Source organism: Quercus robur, chromosome 5 (assembly GCF_932294415.1).
Source record: "Quercus robur chromosome 5, dhQueRobu3.1, whole genome shotgun sequence".
In the NCBI taxonomy this organism is placed as follows: domain Eukaryota; kingdom Viridiplantae; phylum Streptophyta; class Magnoliopsida; order Fagales; family Fagaceae; genus Quercus; species Quercus robur.
The window spans coordinates 44,265,537-44,287,413 of record NC_065538.1 but is presented as its reverse complement, the minus strand read 5'-3'; the positions used below and the strand labels follow the sequence as shown (position 1 = coordinate 44,287,413).

General features: G+C 37.0%; 1 protein-coding gene across 1 annotated transcript; it reads left to right on the top strand.

Moving 5' to 3' along the window:
* Window positions 1-17,021: 17,021 nt before the first annotated feature.
* Window positions 17,022-17,837, top strand: LOC126728220 (uncharacterized). Its single transcript, XM_050434083.1, has one exon. It carries the CDS (start codon window positions 17,022-17,024, stop codon window positions 17,835-17,837), a length of 816 nt encoding a protein of 271 aa, XP_050290040.1.
* Window positions 17,838-21,877: the final 4,040 nt, after the last annotated feature.

The window sequence follows — 21,877 nt, the reverse complement described above, 5'->3', positions numbered from 1 at the left end:
CTTATAGTTTGGATTTGAGTCTTTTAATTTGTCACAAATCCCTAGAAGTAGAAATACACATGCTGATTCTCTTGCCACGCTGGCAACCTCCTTGGCTTAAAGTTTACTCGGGTGATCCTTGTGAAAGATTTGTGTAAACCTACTGAGAAATGAGGTAATGAGGTTCATATTCATCAAGTAAGGGTAGGTCCTAGCTGGATGGACTCTATTGTGCTATTCCTTAAGGAAGATATCTTGCCCAAGAACAAGTCTGAGGCTGACAAGGTACGGAGGAAGGCTTCTTAGTTTTAGCTATCCGAGGACATGAAGTTGTACAAGTGATCTTTTTCTGGCCCATATTTGCTATGCATGCACCCTAAAGCAGTTGAGCTACTCCTAGAAGAATTACATGAAGGGATTTGTGGAAGCCACACAGGAGGCAGATCTTTGTCTCACATGACCCTCACTTAGGGCTATTGGTGGCCAAATATGCAAAGGGAAGCATAAGAGTATGTGAAGAAGTGTGGCCAATGCCAAAGATTTGCACCCAACATTCATCAATCGGGAGGAGTTCTTAATTCTCTGTCTAGCCCTTGGCCTTTCGCTCAATGGGGCTTGGACATTGTAGGTCATTTCCTTAAGGTAATAGGGAATAAGAGGTATTTGTTGGTCGGCACAGATTATTTCACCAAATGGGTTGAAGTTGAACCATTGAAAAATATCAGGGATGTGGATGCCAAGAGATTTGTTTGGAAAAACATTGTTACTCGTTTTGGAATCCCTCGTACCCTTTTCTTAGACAACAGTCTTCAGTTCGATAGCAAGGCGTTCAGGAGGTATTACTGTGACCTGGGCATAACGAATAGATATTCCACCCTGGCATATCCTCAAGGGAATGGATAGGCTGAAGTTGTCAATAAGGTCATAGTGAGTGGGTTTAAGAAGAGGCTGGATGACGCAAAGGGAAAATGGGTGGAAGAGTTGTTACAAGTCCTTTGGACATACCGGACTACATCTCGTAGGTCCATTGGGGAGACCCCATTTTCAATGACTTATGGAGCCGAGGCTATTATTCCTCTGGAGACTGGATTCCCAACACTTAGAACGAGTTCTTTCACTCCAAGCAACAATGATGAGCTGTTAGGGAAGAGTCTAGACTTAATTGAAGAGCGAAGAGAAAGTGCCATGGTCCAATTAGCCTATTATCAACATAAGCTCAAGTAAGGATATAATGCCAACGTGAAGCTAAGGCCACTGGCACTCGGAGACTTGGTATGAAGAAAGGTTTTGGATACTGCAAAGAACCCAACCTGGGGAAAGTTAGGGCCCAACTGGGAAGTGTCATATCGCATCACCTCAATGGCTAGAATAGGTGTGTATCATCTTGAAGACCTAGATGAGAATGTTGTAATATGTCCCTGGAATGTAAATAACCTAAAAATGTATTATTATTAATGAAAGTCTTTCTTGTCACATTCTCGTTTGTTACATTATCTGTTAAGCTCCATATTATTGTTACTCCAAGTATTAAATAGAACCTTAGCTATGCCTGATTCCTCGGACCACATACTTTGAGTAAATTAATACTAAATGACATATTTTTAAGTATCAAACAAAACTTTGGTCATGCCTGGCTCCTCGGACCACATATCTTGGGTAAATTGATATGTTCAGTTATCTTTCTAAGTATTAAACAAAACCTTAGCTATGCCTAGTTCCTTGGACCACATACTTTGGATAAATTAATACTTAATGTCATCTTTCTAAGTATCAAACAGAACATTGGTCATGCCTGACTCCTCAGACCACATACCTTGGGTAAATTGATATGTTCAGTTATCTATCTAAGTATTAAACAGAACCTTAACTATGCCTAGTTCCTTGAACCACATACTTTGGATAAATTAATACTTAATGATATCTTTCTAAGTATCAAACAGAATCTTGGTCATGCCTGGCTCCTCGGACCACATACCTTGAGTAGATTGATATGTTCAGTTATCTTTCTAAGTATTAAACAGAACCTTAGCTATGCTTGATTCCTCGAACCACATACTTTGGGTTAATTAATATTTAATGGCATCTTTCTGAGTATCAAACAGAACTTTGGTCATGTCTGGCTCCTCGGACCACATACCTTAGGTAAATTGATATGTTAAATTACTTCTTTGAGTATTAAACAGAACCTTAGCTATGCTTGGCTCCTCAAGCCACATACTTTGGGTAAATTAATACTTCCTATCATTTTACTAAGTGTCAGGACAAAGCCTTGGTTATTTCAGGCTCCTTGGATTACATACTTAAGGTAAATTAGTGTTTCTCATTGATTATTTGAATGTCAAAAACGGTCAGCCACTTTAAACAACAACGATTTTAACTATGGTAGTAGACTCAAGTAGATGCTCATGAGCATCACTTAAAGTATTTACGGGCATACCTGTATTTGTTTGAGATTTGATTGTTCCTCAGGCCCTTCACACTCACTAATGGGTTAGGAACAGAGTAAGTTTAGACCTATTTTTATGTTATAATACTATGTATGTTCTTCAAGTTAGAATTATGCTTTGCCGAGATGATGGACTTGGAAGATTTAACTTGTTTTGAGCTGATCATATGAGGTGGGATAACTTTTTCTGTTACTTATGCAAATTAATGAGAAGGGTTTTACCTCATTATTACATTCATTAAGTGTTAGATAAGATAGAATTTATATCAACATCAATATAAAAATCATAGGAAGAAAGAAAATATACATAACTTTCATTAACTAAAGCCTTAAAACAAGGCAGATTGAGTACAAAAAAGGGGCAACTTGATTACAAACCTTGAAAACCACAACAAAAGAATATAAAAACACAAAAGAAAGGACTACACTAGGATCTATTTCTTTTTTATTACATCTTTTTCCTTGGGAGGGGCTTTACTTGGCTGAAAGGATGCTGTTTCTGGGACCTCGAGGACGTTGCTAGCAGGATCAGTCTTGGCAGGCAGGGGAAGAGTGGCCAAGTCAATCTCCATCTTTTTAGGAGCTTCTTTCTCGGCAGAAGGATCCTGGGTGACAAATGGAGGCTTCATGGCATCAGGGGCCACTCCTTGGTTGGTGTTCTTCTCTTTTTCTTTTTTTGTGGCCCCTGGCTAGTCAGCCTCCTCGGAGGGTTTGTCAGAAGAGGTCGAAACACTAACTGTGCTATCCTTACCCAATTTTTTGCCACCTCAAGCACGGTATCAGCTCTCGAGTTAGAGGGAACGGACACTCTGATGGCAGGGGGGAAGTATACACTCTCTGCCTTCCTAAGTGCAGATGAAGCCTCAACCCTAGCTTGGTTGAGAGCTTCATACCACACTTGGGAGCAGTAGTTCCTACATACCTTCATGACCTCAGCCTTGAGGGCCTCCCCGGTCTCTGCCACACCTACATCGTACTCCTCTTACTCGGCCTTATCTTGGGCCCTCTTCACTCGTTCCTTTGCCTTCTCGACCTCCTCAAATTTCTTCTTAAGTGCAATAATCTGAGCTTTGGAGGAGGCCAGCTGATCTTCAGTGTTGCAAAGGAGCACCCCCTGGCCTTTAGCCTGCCTCTCAACACTATCAAGGGTAGCCGTGGCACTTTTTCATTCCCTCTCCTCCTCAAGCAGCTTGTTCTTTAGTTCTTGAATACTCCTTTTGGCCACGTTGAAGGCCTCTACGGTGGCATTGTGCCTTCCTTCTTCCTCTTTCATCTGCCTATAGCAGTAGTTGGTTATCTTCTCCACCTGGAAGGAAGCTTGAACAATCTGCTGAGGATAGAGATAAATTAGTATAAAAAAAATAAATAAAAAAGAAGAAAAAAGATACCAAAAAAAGGGACTAAGTGGAATACATACCATTGCGAGGTACCTCTTCAAGCTGAGGAAGATCTCGTGCCTCCTCATAGACCTAAGCTCGGCCATGTCCTCTAGGAGCAACAGGGCTTGCTCCACCGCATCAGCCACATAACCGGCCGTCCCTCCTTGGAAGTCCCTAATGGAGGCACTGGCTGGTAGTGGGGCCCTATCCAGCATTGGGGTGGGGGTCCAGGCTGGAGGAGCAACCTGAGGATCACTCCTCTTCTCGAAGCCCTTTTACCCCACCTTGGGTTGCTTGGCCGCTCTTTGGGCCTTGTCTTCTTGGGTAGGGTGGGTTTTACTGACTTCTACCACCTCCTTACCCTTTGGCTCCCTCTTTCTTTTCAGGTCGGCTGGTTCGAGTCGGAGGGGCAAGGCAGGTTGAGGGGGGGGGGGTGGGAGGCTTAGTCTGGGCTGCCTTCCAAGGTGCGTCCCTCCCCAGTTAAAACTCTATCAAGTCTAGCAAATTGGACCTTGGCTTGCGTTGAATCCCCATTTCATCAAGTATTGGTGTGAATGGATCGCTGAGGTCAAAAGATGGGTGGCCGAGGTCAAAAGTTGAAGTTTCTAGGGACAAAGCTTGATTGAGGACTTCAAACTTGTCATCGGAGTCAGATACTTCGACTACTTCTTCCCCTTCTTCTTCTTCTGTGTGAGTAGGGTGAGAAGAAGTGGCCGCTCCGATTGTCTGTTGTGGTGGTAGGGCGACCTTTGGTATACCTTATGGTATCGGATCAGTGGCAAGTGTTCCCTCTCGGATTGGACCAGCTATGAGGAACCCTAGAGCAGCAATGCTGATCCATTGCAAATGCAAGTCCTCTGGCTTAATTATGCACTTTGGCGCCTGGAAGGTCTTGGCAATTGGAACGTAGTCTAAAATCAAGTGAGCTGCTCTTAATTATCTGTCTGCGTGGACAAACACCTCGGCCTTGAAGATTTTGTCCAAACTTTGTTGGTTCACTAAGCTGAAGTTAGGAACAGTAGCTCTCTTATCTGCAAAACCATAAAGAGAAACGAAAGGCATCATTAGCAAAGGACAACTCAAGTCAAAAGGAATCTTCTAGTACAAACACAAATGAAAGAAAAAGAAATGGGAGCAACTTAGAAATTGCAAACCTAGACCTAGAGCCCCACCTGGAGTCCCCTCTCTTGTCGGACAGGGGAGGCCATTGTGCCACTCCCCTAATACGATCAAGAAATCATTGTTTAGGCCTTTATTCGAGTCATGGAGGCATTGAAATAGCCTGACCTCGGGGTATCTAGATTTTAGGTAATACCCCTACCCCTCTAAGTGATGAAGGTTGTAAACCTAGTTAACGTCATGGTGTGTAAGGTTTAAACCCATTCTCTCGTTAAAGGCATCTACACTACCTAAGATTTTGAACATATTAGGTGTGCACTGAGTGGGAGTTAACCTATGGGCTCTAAGGTAGTCTCTAGTAACAGTACCTATAGGGATTGTCATCCCTCCTTCTAAGAAGGCAATCATCGAGATTACTACTTCTCCCTCTTGCCTTGCTTTGTGCCATTGCCCATCTTTACAATACCTAATGCCTACTCCTGGAGGTAGGGGTGTGCATGGGTCGGGTCGGGTTGGGTTGAGGGGATTTTTTGACCCAACCCACCATGGTGGGTCAAAAAAAACCCAACCCAACCCAACCCACATGGGTCGGGTTGGGTCGGGTTGAACCCATGGGTTTGAAATTTATTATTATTATTATTAAATTGAGTAGAAAAAAAATATTAAAATATTAAAAAAGCCTGAAGATTAGTATCAATGTAATTCCTTAAAGGCAAACAACATTAATGACTAAACAACAATAGTAATTTATTAGGATTTGTGTGAACTAATTGGCTTTTATATAGGATAGGAAGAACTGGCTATTTTAAAAAAATTATTAATTATATAATATATTATATATATATATATATATATTAAATTAGTATTAGTAGGAGAAACTAAGGAAATGCTGCTCTACAATTGTTTTTTTTTAATTATTAAATATATAATATATATATATATATATATATATATATATATATATATATATATATAAAAGTGTCCTACAATTGATTTAAAAAAAAAATTATTAAATATAAAAATATTTTTTAAATATATATTAAATATGGGTGGGTCGGGTTGGGTTTGGCGGGTTTGTAATTTTATGACCCAAACCCAACCTAACCCGCCATAAAAGTTTTTTTTGTAACCAACCCAACCCACCAAGCCTTAAAAACCGACCCAACCCGACGGGTCGGTGGGTTGGGTCGGGTTTGGCGGGTCGGTGGGTTTTCTGCACACCCCTACCTGGAGGGATCCTATATCGAGCCCTAAAGTTCTTTATTCCCTCCTCGGAGTCTACCAAACTCTTAAATCTACCAATTTCTAGGAGGGTTTGAGGGAACTAAAAAGATTGAGAGGAGAAAAACAGAGCCGAGGAGAGGAAAAGTACAAAGAATAGAAAAATATATGGAAAAGCAAAGTGTAAAGATTTGTGAAGACTTACAGAATGAAGGAAAGTATCCTCAGACAAGTTTTTGGTATTTGTAGAGACACGAGTAAGTTAGGGAAGTTGGCAGGTTTAGTGTATGTTCGCTAGAGCTAAGTGAATGCTAGAATGAGATGGGAGATTGATTTGAGTGGTATTAATATCAAATAGAAGGTTACAAGCAGGAAAATTCCTGCCTATGTTCTAGCAGAATCCCCAACCGTTGGATCTGCATCGCGTCATAGAACGTGGGGGACGGGGAGCTGCAAAATTTCATGAAGGCGTGTCTCGTATGCCAAAGCGTCAGGAGCATGTCTTGGGCAGTTAAAAAGACATCTACACTGGCAAAGGAGATGTGTGATGGACACGGACTAGCTAAGGTGATATTGAAATCCTCCTTTCTTCTCGAGGAGCTAGAAAGAAGAATCTCGAGGGACTATTGTAGGGGTATTGGGCCAGGAGCTCATTATCAATGTTTATATTGGGCCTGAGGCCCAAGCCGAGGCTCCAAGAAGGGGTAAACATTGTGAAGGGAGCCCGTGCTAGTAAATGAAGAAGTTAGTTTTAATCATAATGGCCTAGGAGGTTGGGCCGAGGATGAATGCCTCCTCGGCCAACCAAAGCCGAGGTCAGTAGAGGTGGTCTGTCGTCCGAGGGAATGTCCTAGGAAGTTCTGTTGACACAGATAAGCATTACAGAAACAAAGGACAAAGGGGAGTCCTAAAATATTTAAGGAGAAAGCTGCTACCACTGCATTAAATGCTTTAGAGCTAACTCTCTAGCCACATTAATGTAGAAGTGATACCTGAACAGTAGTTTTCAGCCTTACAGCTACTACCTAAAGACTTCAGGAAGGTGTTGATGAGACAAGTATCAGACACCAACCATCTGGCCTGCACGTGGAGGGTAAGGATAAAAGAGGAAGAGAGTATAAAAGGAGAAGGAGACAATGAGAGAATGAGATCGGAATCAAGAGAAAAGTACTGTAGTGATCAAGAAACAAACTTGTAATCAAACCTAAGAGAAATATATAAGAACTGATCTGCATAGACTGTGCCGAGGACGATTTTCTTTAGTTGAATCAATTCGTCTTTTTGTTCTTGTCATTGGAATCCACTTTATTTGTCATCCAACTAATTTAAGCCTAGTTTCCCAACTCACTCTCTACAAATTCATTGTTTTAGGCTTTTTGGGCTTGAGTCCATTTATCTCTACTAATTTTTGTTGTGTTGTGATTTTTATTGAATATATGTGATTGGTTTTTTTTATTATTTTTAATTTTATAGTTCATTAATATTGGATTTTTAGTATTTTGCATTCATTAACTCACTTGGCACAAAGATTAAAAAACTTAAATAGACACATGACATAAATTTAAGTGGATAATTATGATGTGGTCCTCACATAAATTTAGACACATGACGCAAAATTGAATTTCAATTTCGAATTCTAATTGAACTTTCTATAAACTTTACCTATTAAAAAAAAAATATATATATATATATATATATATTACATTTTTCATCTTCCCACTTTTCTTCTTAACCAAACAAAAAAGCTTTTTCATCTTTCAACTTTTTCAACCCTCCAACCAAATACAAATAAGAAAAATTAAAATCTTTTATATTATTTGTCTCTTCCATCCCATTACTATTTTTTATTCTCCCATTTTTTCATCTTGGAAAGATTATATTAGTATATTGAGATACTATTTATTGTTAATTTTTTAATACATTATTGGGGCTGGTGTTGGGTAACTTTCATTGAGTTTCGTCAAAATGTTAAAAGTGTTAGGCATGGTATGGATGCCGGTTAAAACACATTCCCAACTATTGGTTGGGAAAAGAAAACTGGGGTGAAACTACTGAAAGGGGTATTAAAAAAAATAGGGGCTTGGCTGCTTGCGTATGCAACTGTCCAATGGAGAAAAATGGAAATTAACCATAAATTTCAAACATTATAATTAGTAGTTTAAGCTTTCAAACTATATTTTTTACTAGCATCTCGAGTCTAAAAAACTCGATTTAGGGTTTATAAATCGAGTTTTTGGGACTTGATTTTCATGGATTGTTCACGTCTGATGTGGCACTTTTTCCATGTGGCATTTACTTGGAAATCGACTCTCTAAGACTTGATTTCCATCTAAAAAGAAAACAAAGAAAACCACAATGACAATAGCAAAAGAAACACAATGACAACAGCAACAGCAATTCCTAAAAATATGTGTTCATCAGAGAAAAAAAAAAAAAAACAGAAACAGGGTGCAGTGAGAGAGGTCTTGTGCGGCCTGGGTCGGCGAGCTTGCATCTCCATTTCTTCTTCTTCTTCTCTCTCTCTCTTTCTTTTTTTCTTTCTTTCCACGTTTTTTGCTGTTTCTGTATTTTGGGTCATTAATAATTATTATTTTTGCGTTAGAAATTGAGTCTTAGAGACTCGATTTCCAAGTAGATGCCACGTGGAAAAAGTGTCACATCAGATGTGAACAACCCATGAAAATCGAGTCCCAAAAACTCGATTTATAGACCCTAAATCGAATCTCTTAGACTCGAGATGCTAGTAAAAAATATAGTTTGAAAACTTAAACTACCAACTGAATAGTTGGAAAATTATGGTTAATTACCCATTTCGTCCCTATTCGCTCGACGTGCCAAACCGCAGAGACCATCTTATTAGAAAATTTGTTGACTAAACCTGATTAGTTGAATTCTATGGGACAAGTTGGCACTCAAGGAGCAATGTGACAAACCTTTTCAGAAATCATTAATGGACTAGCATGCCTTTTTAGTCCATGGGCCTTCACTCACATAGAGCAGACAATGTGTTATTTGCCTCAAAGTGGCTAGCATGTGGTTTCTTTAATGGATTCTTAGATTTTACAAGAGGTCTTAGCCCACTTCGCAAAATTTAAACTTAAGGACCATGAAAAAAACCCAAATAGACTTAATCTCAATCTCTAAACTACATTCCTTTAAATCTCCATTTAAATTGCATGGATTTAGGCCACACATACAAGAGTAAAAGAAAGTTGGGCTTTGCTTTGAATCAGTCTTGTATGATTTAATGCAAAAATAGCCATCAACAACTTGTAATTAATTATGGCATAATAAGTCAAGTACAATAAATTAAAAATTAAAGAATAAAATCCAAATTACACCTTTGTGTAAAGTTATAGAAAATGGGGAAAATTATCATTTTTATATCTAATGCTTATTCTTTTCATCATAGTTGTTAAACTTTAATATTTCAGAGGTGATCATTTCATCTATTGTCATTTCTTTAATGACAGTTTTGTAGACCAAAACGAATGGCAGTTTCTAAATGGGAGGATTGATGTTGGTAACAAATGTGACCTTAAAAGATCAAAATAATAAAAATGAAACTTTGAAAAGGAAAATGACAATTTATCCAAACTAAAAGAGTATAATATATATTTTAACCTATAATGTTTATTAATAAATTTATATAAGATATTAGGATCGCAATTTGTTCCACATTTAACACTTCCAAACCCCACCACAACACCCCCCCCCCCCCCCCCCCCCCCCCCCACACACACACACAAAATTTCCCCATTGATTAGCAAACCACTGTATATAGGTACTGATAAAACTAAAATCGGAGTTACCAACTTAGCAATTAGCATAAATGCCTTGCCAGTAAACTTTTGGTCTTGATCTTTCTTGGATTGGATATATATATATATATATATATAGACACACACACAAACATTTCAAGCTAAAAATTGCCGTTAAAGTAAATAATTATAACAAATTGAAGGTCAAGTAGAATAAGTTGAAAATTAATGGTTAAAATCCAAATTACACCTTCGTTTGTAGAGTTATCAAACCCCATCTTAGATATAGGGTAATTTGTTATTTTCATCTCTAATGCTTATTTTTGTTATTTTAGTTGTTAGACTTTAATATTCGTGTTAAGTTGGTCTTTTTGTCTATTGTCATTTTTGTCAAATTGTATTTTGAAGTAAAGATAGTTTTATAGATGATAATGAATGGTAATTTCTAAACAAAAGGATTTACATTGATAACAAATGTGAAATTTACTAATTATTATTGTAAAAATGAAACTTCAGAGATGAAATATGACAATTCACTCAAACATAAAGCAAATAATATATATTTTCATTTATATATATATATATATATATATTGTTAATACAATAAATTGATCCCAATGTTGGTTGAAAAACTAATAGGTGTGTGTGGTGCCCAATCAATTAAAGCAAGGTTCAAGCAAGATTGTAAGAAGTGGGTCATACATTTTTCGGTAGACACTTTCATTAGAGAATGAAAGAAGGGTCCTAATCAAAATATGCCTTCTCTACCTAAAAACTCGTTTATTCCTCCCTTAGGATGTTGACTTGAATGGGGAATGACTCAGTTGTATTCACCTAGGAGCACTTGAGGAAGCTATACTTAGGGTGGGTTAAAGACACCTCCAAATTTATGACTCCGAAAAAAAACCATCAATTATTAGTTTGAAAAAAAAAAAAAAAAAAAGATTTTAGGATATTAAAAAACATAGTCGCTTGGCTACTTACCTGTGTCACTGCCCGAGTGGACACCACAAACCACATAGAGAGATATGTCACTTGTCACAACCATTTTGCTAGAGTGGGCCCATGATTTTATCTTCAAATTTATCTTTTTAAAGTTGAATTGGTGATCAATAAAGTCAAATTTGTTCAAATTGTGATGTTTGTTCTGCTTTGGAAGGAATCCGTAATCCTTCCTCATTAAGTGCGTCATAGAGATATGCTTTAGCCACCTCAAGAAACATGTAAGGGACAAGATGAAGACTTATTCTGCATAAAATAGTTGTAGACAGCTATTGCTGATCCGATCCATAGATTAAAAAGTGGTGATTCTAGTCTTCACGTTAAGCACACAAGTTTTGGCCCTAAAGAAGCTTTTCTTTTCTATACGGCCCAACCTGTAAGCCAAGTGGGGGATTTATTGATTGTTAATTAGAGATTGTTGTTGAATTCGTAAATATTTCTGACAAAGTTGATATCTTCCACCAAATATAAGAGCCCTCATTGCTTCAACTCAACTGATTTTCCACAAAAGGATTTAAAGAGAGAATCTATAATTAGCAAAGAGTATATTCTAGAGGGGGAGATTTGTTAAGTCCAACTCGTGACAAAATAAGTTTGGAGGTGTCCTAATTGGTTTTAGAATCTAACAGCACTTGGAACAATACAAATGTAATATATATTATAATTCCTTACTTCTATGTTCCTATGAAAACGATGATGGATGTGTAATATTTCCTAAAAATAGCCATAGTTGGCTCATGCAATGGAATAATAAGTCCTCTTTCATAGCGTGTGGATAGAGGAATGATATTGCTTTTGTGGATGGGGGAGAGTCAGTAGATTAAGTGTTTTTTTTTTTTTTTAGCATGAGAATAAATAATGTGTTACTATGAGAACTAAAGTAGTCAATACAATACTAGTATCAACTATACTAATGATATGTATAGTACTACTTTACAAGCAATTAAATCAATATTGGTATTCTTTTGAAACATACCAGATAAAATGTCGGGTTGTACTCAAAAAGTTTCAAATATTTTGGTTAGTACAATTAAAAATAATAAAGAATGTGTAAAATTCTTAATTAAGATAATACAGTCTTTTTTTTTTTTTTTTTTTTTGAGCAACAGGACTAGAAGCCTGGGACTTTTATTAGAAACCACAAAACCAAATACAATTGAACTTAATGAACATCAAAGAGAGCCAAGGGAGCAATGTCCTCTGGCAGGTCTTCAATCCATGCCTAGAATCAACTCCAGTTTTGACTCATTTTGCTAAAGCATCAGCTACCCTGTTACAAGAGCGTTTAACATGACAAAAATTAACTTTTGATAAATGAGAAGCAAGAATAAGAATGTCATCGATTAGGTTGCCGTATGGATAGGGGCATAGCCAGAATTTTTAACTTGGGGGGTCGAATTACATGTTTGTACATTAGTCATAACTCATATATTTATGTGTACGTATGTGTGAGATAGATAGAGTTAAAAGAAATAAAGAAATGAAGCTTAATGACTACAAATGCCACCAAAAAAATCACTAATTTAAGCAAAACAATAAACTTTTAGCGACTTTCACATTTGAACACACACAAACATAGTGCACTTTTGTTTACTTAAAAAAAAAATAGCATCTTGACAAACCTTTTTTTTTTGGTTTGAGTAAACGTGTGTTTTGTTGGGTAAAGTCCACTTGAGAAACTAAAATATTGTAATTGTAAAAATGGTCATATTTCAAAAGGAATGCCATAAAGAAATTAAAATTGTATGATGCATAAGACCTACAACAAAATAAAACATATGACAATTGCTTCAGTCACTTGCTGAACCAAAGGCTAATGACTGAAGGGTAACTAATACTTTTATTTTGTTTTAGTCATTTTATATGCCATATTTGCTAGACAACCCCACTCAGCTAATTATTTTCATTACTTCCATATACTTTCTTTAATCCTAATAGTTCCATGCTTTGGTTACATCCAATCATCAACCAATAAGATTGAGACATACTTATGGTATCAAATATTTTTTATCACTCGTGCTAGTGCATCATTCTATGTAGTTTTGAGAGATAATTGCCTTAGCCCTTTGATCGATCATACAACCACAACATATTTCAAAGGGGAAACCACTAAAACTAACATTAGACTAGGTATGTGAATTATTTTGGAGGGGCCAATTAATACATATGTAGGGCCAACTTGTTTTTATATAGTATTATATAGGGGTTTCAAAAGCTTTGGGGGGGCCATGGCCCCCCTAAGCTTATGTGTGCCTCCACCCTTGCGTATGGAGCTTCATTAGCAGTACCGTGGGTCAATGCTTGAATCACAATCATCGAATCCCCCTCAAAGATAACTTCTTGGACACCAATTTTATATGCAAACTGCACAGCTCGTTTGCATGCCATTGCCTCAACCTCAACTACTAAATTAGGAAGGGGAATACGTTCAACCATAGCAGCAATCACCTTGCTACGTCTATTGTGAATGACCACTCCCATGCCAGCTGAGTGGGAGTTGCTGAAGACAGCACTATCAAAATTTGCCTTGAAACCCAGGGAGCTCAGAGGACACCAGAAATTTGGAGCCATTGTACTGCACACCGACTGAGCATCTTGGGCATTGATGAAATCTTGCAGTAGCTTTGTAGCTTGTGTTCCAATTCTGTCCAGCGATGGAGATGGGAGACCAAGCCTTAGATTATTTCGTCGATTCCAAAGACCCCACGCCATGCAAATGAAAAATTCAGCCCTATTATCATCAGATACTTGCAAAAATCTAGACAACAGGTTAGTGAAATTAGCCGGTAGGGAGGAGACTGCTTCGCAGAACCAAGCATGATCACTCCACACCTTTTCCACCTTAGGACAGCCTAAAGTCCTCTCCAAAATTTCTTCTGGGGATTTGGGTTAGAACTACTAGCACTATTAGCCATAGCGGAATTGGCCAACTGCTGATAAGCACTACAGGTAGTAAACACTCCCGTAGGCGTTTGAGACCAAATTAGATGATCCGAAGGAAGCCTAACACTTAGAGGAGTGCTAAGAATCAATTTGGCTTCATGAGGCATGAACAATTGCTGCACTTGATCTGCTTTCCACGTAACTGACTCAGAATCAATGAGGAAACTAACCTTGGCATCAAGGGGTAGAGAGGGGGGGGGGGGGGGGGGGGGTGATAACAGTTCTACAAATTTGAGCAGGCAGCCATTTATCTTTCCTAATGCCCACGAACTACCCATTCCCAACCCGCCACACCATGCCTTTTTGAATAACATCTCTTGCACTTAGAATGCTCTTCCATGCATAGGAGCCAATTGTGGATTCTTTGGCCTCTAAAATGGAACAATCAAGAAAGAATCTTACCTTGAACACCTTATGACATAGTGAATCCGGGTTATGCATCATTCGCCACACTTGTTTACAAAGCATCATTAAATTTCTCAATCTCCTTGAACCCCATCCCACCCTTGTCTTTGGCCTCACACAAATGTTCTCAAGTAACCCAATGAATTTTCCTCCCTTCGTTGCTATATCCCCACCAAAATATTCGAATCATGGTCTTCAATTATTTAATCAGCCCCTCTGGAAGCTTGAAGCATCTCATGGAATAGGTTGGGATGGCTTGAATCACTGATTTAATCAACACCTCTCTTAGCTAGATTGAGATAGTAACTCCTCCTTCCACCCTTGGAGTTTTTTCACACTCGCTTCTTGATGTAAGTGAAACTTTGTTTTTTTTCCTCTACCCACAAGGGCTAGAAGCCCCAAAATATTTTTCAAAGTTTCTAATGGAAGGGACACCAAGGAGCTATTGAATGCGATCCTACACATCTTAATGAGTATTGGAACTAAAGAAGATATTGGTCTTATTCTTGTTAATTTTCTGCCCACTGCCTTTTTCATAAGTAGCCAAAATGTCTAGAATAACTTGACATTTTGCCTCCTTCGCCCAGCAAAAAAGAACACTATCATTTGCAAAGAAAATGTGAGATACATGTGGGCCATTTCGGTATATAGAAACCCCTCTAATAGAACCATTAGATTCAGCTTTATGGAGAAGCCCTTGAAAGCCAATAGCACACAAAAGGAACATATATGGGGACAAAGGATAACTTTTGTGTAAACCTTTAGCTGGTTTGATATGCCCCACAAGATCACCATTGAGAAGCACGGCATAAGAAATAGACTTAATGCAAGACATGATAGTAGACACAATATTACCAGAGAACCCCAAATGAATCATCACCTTCTCTAAAAATTGCTATTCAACTCTATTGTAAGCTTTGCTTATGTCAAACTTGAGAACCATGCAACCCAAATTTCCTTGTGTCTTCCGTTTAAATAATGTAAAGTCTCAAAGGCAATAAGTGCATTGTCAGTGATCAGCCTCCCGGATAAGAAGGCACTCTAAGAGTCAGAAACAACATGAGGCAATACTATCTTCAACTGATTAACCAACACTTTAGCAATAATCTTATAAAATATTTAGGCTTATACATTAAGTTAATTTACTTAGACTAATATTTAGGCTTATAAAATATGTTGATAACTCCAAAATGGTACACCGATATTAATTATTAATTTCTCTTTCCATATTTATTTTTTAATAGCCCTATTCTTCCTCATTTACAACATTTTTTCTTCTTCCAAGGACCTCTCACATCAAGCGTAATCAGATCAGGTACAAACCTTCATATTTATTGTTCTCAATCAAACATCTCCACTTTATCCACATCTTTTTCAATTAAGTAGAATTCATCCTCTTGTAACATTCAAATACAAATGTCCCCATCACATATGTAATCTTTAAACTTTGGACTAAAAACATCAAAGGCAGCATTAAAGTTCTTGTACCTAAAAGATCCATAGAAACGCATTGTGTCAAAAAAGTTGACGGAAAAAGAGAATTCTCACTCTTCGTTGGGTTGAAGGGTTCTAAATTGTTGACAATTCGTACATGTTTCTTTCCAAATGAGTTGGGTAAGGCTAAAAGAAGAAAGGGCTACCAACGAGTTAGTGTCGTTAGAGTGAGCCGTTATGAACGTTGGCTGCGGAGCGTGGTGGTATGTTATGATTCTAGTGTCCCACACTGATTAAGTGTAAGTTTAATCATGTGCTTATAAAGCTCTTAGACACCTTCCCCTTGCAAGCTAGTTTCCAAGGGTGAATTCTACCCATGGGTTCCTAACAATTATTTTCTATTTCATTTTTATGGTGCTTAGAAAAGGTATCTGGGCATGCTTGAAATCATTGCCTTTCTACTTTTTATAACTAGAGGTTACATAGTTATCTTTATACAAAATGTGTTCAAATACATACATTAAATTATGATATGCAGATTTTTTTGGGGTCAAAGGGGTGATAATAGGAAGGTTCATTGGGTTAAGTGGCAGGACTTGTGTAAGCCTAAAGCTCAAGGTGGTATGGGTTTTAAAAATCTCTCCCTTTTTAATGATGCACATTTGGCAAAACACACATGGAGGTTGCTTCATGACACAAGCTCCTTATTCTACTGTGTTTTTAAAGCCAAATTCTTTCCCAATTCTTCGGTGATGGAGGCCAAAATACCTGTAAATGCTTCTCGCGCATGGCAGAGTATTATGCAAGGAAGAGATGTAATTAAATGGGGGAGTAGGTGGAGAATTGGTTCCGGGACCTCGGTTCAAATCTGGGGGGATAACTAGCTGCCAATCAGAGCTAACCCAAAGCTATTGTCACCACATATTGAGGACAACACCATTACCTTTGTTAGAGATTTGATAGACCAAGAGCAGAAAGTATAGAGGGAAGATGTGTTAGAAAATTGCTTCTATCCTTTTGAAGTGAGTATTATAAAAAAATATCCCCCTCTGTATGACGATTTAAGAGGATGTGCTGATTTGGCCCTTCAACCCAGATGGCATCTACACTGTTAAATCCGGGTATAAGTTTTTGTTTGAAGAGCATATCGGTAGGTAACCTGATCCATCTGAGAATGAAGCCCTAAAGCCACTATGGAAGAAGATTTGGGGTCTCAATGTTCCAAACAAAGTGAAACATCTGGTCAGGAGAGCTTGCAAAGACTCTTTGCCCACTAAAGCGAACCTGGTCCGCTGTAAAATCACTACAACAGGCACCTGTGATAGCTATAAAATGCACCAAGAAGATGCTATGCATGCGTTGCTGCACTGTCTAGACCTAAAGCCTCTGTGGTGCACACAGCCAGAGTGGAACCATGGCATGCTCCATGCGTGCACCTCCTTTATTGACGTGTTTGATTTCATTTTTACAGGAAACAAAGAACCGGAGCTGTCTGCAGCAGTAATTTGGACACTCTGGAATAGGCGCAACAACCTACGCCTCGGCAAACCGGCCTTAACACTTGACAAAGTGATGGAGTTTGCCCAGGAACGACTGACGAGGTCTGAAACAACCAACGAGCGATCTTCACACCCTCATGGACGCGCAACAATGCATTGGACAACACCTGATGCTAACGGGCTCAAGATAAACTTTGACGGCGCGATATTTGCAAACAGAGATTGTGCTAGAATCGGCACAGTAATCCGAAATGATGCTAGGCTGATCATGGCGTCTTTGACTCAACAAATACCTCTACCAACATCTGTCATTGAGGTGGAAGTGTTGGCGGCTAGAAGAGCTTTAGAATTTGCGTTGGAACTGGGCTTTGACGATATAACTCTTGAAGGTGACTCTGAGCTCCTTATAAGGAACCTGAAGAATGGAGGTAGCAAGCTGACCCACTACAAAAACATTGTAGCTGATATTTTCTTCCTATTGTCTCATTTCCCTAAAGCAAATATATCTTTTGTCCGGAGACAGTGTAATCAGTTAGCACATTCATTAGCAAGGAGAGCAATTATACCTCCTAGTATGTTCGTCTGGATGGAAGAAGTACCACTAGACCTTGAATCTGTATTTTTGGCTGATCTTGAGAGCCTACCTTAATAAAGTTTCTTAGTTTTGATTCTCAAAAAAAAAAAAAAAAAATTGCATCTTAAATAAATGTGTTCAAATGCGTTCAAATACATATATTAAATGCATCTTAATTTTATATTAGGCAAATTACACTAACCTCCCATGAAGTTTACCAAGATTATACTAACCTCTCCCTTTTTTCAAATTATGCACAAATCTCCCAAGCTCTTCAAAATAAACTACCCACCTCCCTGTTGTTTAAAAAAATTAAACCCACTAACAAAAAATAATTTTTTTTTAATAAATATTTTTGGTATATTTCCTCTTTGATCCTTCCTTTGGTATATTTGCTTTATTTTCATATGAAGGTCAACAGTATGCTACAAAATAGTGCGATAATCCTCCCCTCTGTATTGATAATTGGCAATGGTGAAAAAAAATATAATTTAGGCAGTTTATTCTAAAATAGCTTCAACCTTTGCCTTTCATTAGTTTTTGCAAACATACGATTAGGAAAAAAACATTGTTGCAACTCAATTAACTATGTGAATGATTCTTAGAGTTACGTGGGTAGCTCCTGATCAAGCTCAAATTTTATTGTGCTCCAACATAAGGTTTTATTTATTATTATTATTTTTATGATATTACTTAGTGTTGATGCAAACACAATAATAATGGAAACAACACAAAGAGAAACTGAATAATACTTCTGAATATTATTAATTTAAAGAAAAAGATTACACAATACTATTTGAACTGAGACGGGGCACTCGCTCTCTTTAAGGAGATTCAAGCCCTTGGTTAGCTAAATTTTGTAACTAGTACAGACATTCTCTGACTTGTCTCCCCTAAGATACAACAGCCCAACAAGTGTTGTATGGCATTTCCAATTTTGATACCTTCACCCTTCACCTTCCCCTTGCGCATGTATCTAGCCCAATATCTGATTCAATTCATATTAGCCCATTAATCACCACAATTAAAAGAAATAAAATAGTCTCTCTCCTTTTCAATGTGGAATTAAACAATTTCACTAACTCCTCGTCTTCCATATTCACTCCCACATCTTTTTACATTTATGTTGTAATATTTATTCATTTTAACTGATTAATATTAAAATGCTCCAACAATTCCTCACTCATTTTAATATTAAATTTTTTAGTTAAAGAGAGATTACTAGGCAAAGACAGGTCAATATGCATCATGAAAGTGTGATTTGCATTGAACCTTCACTTAATAAAATAATGATCTTAATTCCAGAGTCGTAGTGGTCTCCGACTTGAACTATGACTGCTTTAGGGAAATTAAGTATCACTGTTTACACATAACAACTCAGGTGTTGACATGAGCTTTTATAGCTAGCACTTTACGGCCGTGTGCTGATCCTAGTTTCATGAGTGTATTTGAGATTAAGTCCAAATCTCATAGGGAGCGGCCCTACCCCCACACTCACATTGGAGAAATTTTGTCAAGGGTGCTCCTGTAAGTCTGACACCCCACTCATACGAGCTACAAATTTCATTAAGAGTTTCTTACTCAACCTCTTCACATTAAAAGATAAATGCACTTATATCATAAGGATGAACAATTAAAAAATTATTTACAAAATAAATAATTAAAAAAATAAATAATGCATTTTTTACGACCATCGTATGATTAATTTTTCCCATTGAACCCAATTCTCAAGATCTCTAGTCCTTGGGTTGGGTATCCTCATACATGGCTCATGATTCTATGGACTTTAGTCCCGTCCCCCTCGATGTATTCTAGACCCTATCTTTTGCCAAGGCATTGGTAAATGGATTTGCAAGATTATTATTAGATTTAATATAATCCACAGTTATGATGCTACTACTCAAATAAGATCGCACGATACTATGCTTTCTTCTTCTAGGTTTGGATTTACCATTGTAATAACGGTTTTTAACTCTACCAATTGTGACAGGTCTATCACAATGAATTAATATAGGTGGAATTGGCTTTTCCCAAAGTGGAATTTCATAGAACAAATCTCTAAGCCAATTTGCCTCTTCACTAGCTAAAGCTAATGCTATTAATTCAGCTTTCATTGTTGAATTAGTAATTATTGTTTGCTTTTTAGATTTCCAACAAATAGCTCCACTACCTAAGATAAAAATATAATCAATGGTAGAGAGAGAATCACCTGACAAAGTATTCCAATCAACATCACTAAAAGTTTCAATCACGGAAGGATACTTTTTTATAAAATAAGTCATAGCTTTTGGTACTAATTAAATATCTCATGACTCGCTTAATAGCTAGCCAATGATTTCTACTAGGCTTGCTAGTAAATCTGCTAAGCACTCCTACTGCATATGCAATGTCAGGTCTAATACAATCAGTAGTATAACACAAACTACCAATGATGCTAGCATAATCCTTTTGATTAAAAATCTCATCATCATTATTCACAAGAAATAAATGAACACTAGAATCAAAAGGAGTAGCTACACTTTTGTGATCATGAAAATTATATTTTTTTCAATATTTTCTCAACATAATGTGATTGATCAGGAAATATTCCATCACATGTTTTTGTAATTTTCATGCCCAAAATAAAATTAGCCTCACCAAGATCTTTCATATCAAAATGGCTTTTAAGCATATTTTTTTGTCTCATTTATAACATGCATATTTGAGCCAAAAATCAACATATCATCCACACAGAGGCTAATATAACATGTAAATTATTCCATGATTTAGAATAAATACATTTATCATATTCATTTGATTTATAATCATTCTCAGTCATGCAGGAATCAAACTTTTTATGCCACTGCTTAGGTGCTTGTTTTAAGCCATATAGGGATTTAATTAGCTTACATACCTTGCTTTCTTGTCCAGGCTCTACAAAGTCTTCAGGTTGATCCATATAAATCTCTTCCTCTAGGTCCCCATTTAGAAAAATAGTTTTTACATCCATTTGATGAATTTTCAAATCAAAAATTGCAGTAATAGCAATTAACAATCTAATAGATGTAATTCTTGTTATCGGAGAAAATGTATCAAAGAAATTAAGATCAGCTTTTTGTTTAATGCCTTATGCAACAAGTCTGGCTTTAAACTTATCTATTGATCCATCCGGTTTCAACTTTTTTCTAAGGACCCATTTACAATCTATAGTCTTACAACCTGGTAGAAGACCAACTAATTTCCAAGTTCTATTAGAAATTAGAGATTCCATCTCATCATTTATAGCCTCTTTCCAAAATATAGCATCAGGCGATGTTAAAGCCTCTTTTAAATTTTGGAGATTTTCCTCAATGTTAAAAACATAATAATCAGGACCAAAATCTTTTTCAATTCTAGCTCTTTTACTCCTTCTAGGTTCCATTTCAAAATTTTCTTGATTTTGTAAATGTGAAGTTGAAGAGCTAGGCTGTGACAAAATATTTTCTTCACCCACACTATTTTTCAATTTAAAAGGAAATTTTTTCTTCATGAAAAATTGCATCACCAAATTCAAAAATTATTTTGTTTTTAAGATCAAAAAATCTATAGGCTGCACTATTAATCGCATAACCAAGAAAAGCACAAGTAATAGCTCTTATACCTAATTTAAGTATTTTAGGGTCAATAAGTCTTACATAAGCAAGATAACCTCATACTTTCAAATATCTCAAATTTGACTTATGTCCTTTCCACATCTCAAAAGGTGTGGTATGTGACTTTTTATATGGCACCTTATTCAAAACATATCATGCAATTAAAATTGCTTCACCCCAAAAATGTAAAGGTGCACTAGATTCAATTAACATGACATTTGTTAACTCATTTAAAGTTATTTTTTTTCTTTCAACCACACCATTAGAAGTAGGTGAATATGGTGTAGTAGTTTCATGGATAATTCCCAAAGACTAAACAAATGAGTTGAATGCACTTGATTCATACTCACAACCTCTATCACTTCTTATTCTTTTTATTTTTCTACCGAATTGATTTTCAACTTCTTTTAATCTTGAAAATTTTCAAAAGCATCACTTTTATTTTTCAACAAATAAATAGTTGTATATTTTGAGAAATCATCAATAAAAATGATAGTATATCTA

Bases quoted from the DNA above. Each gene is read 5' to 3' on its own strand.
- LOC126728220 (XM_050434083.1), top strand. From the start codon at position 17,022: ATGCACCAAGAAGATGCTATGCATGCGTTGCTGCACTGTCTAGACCTA.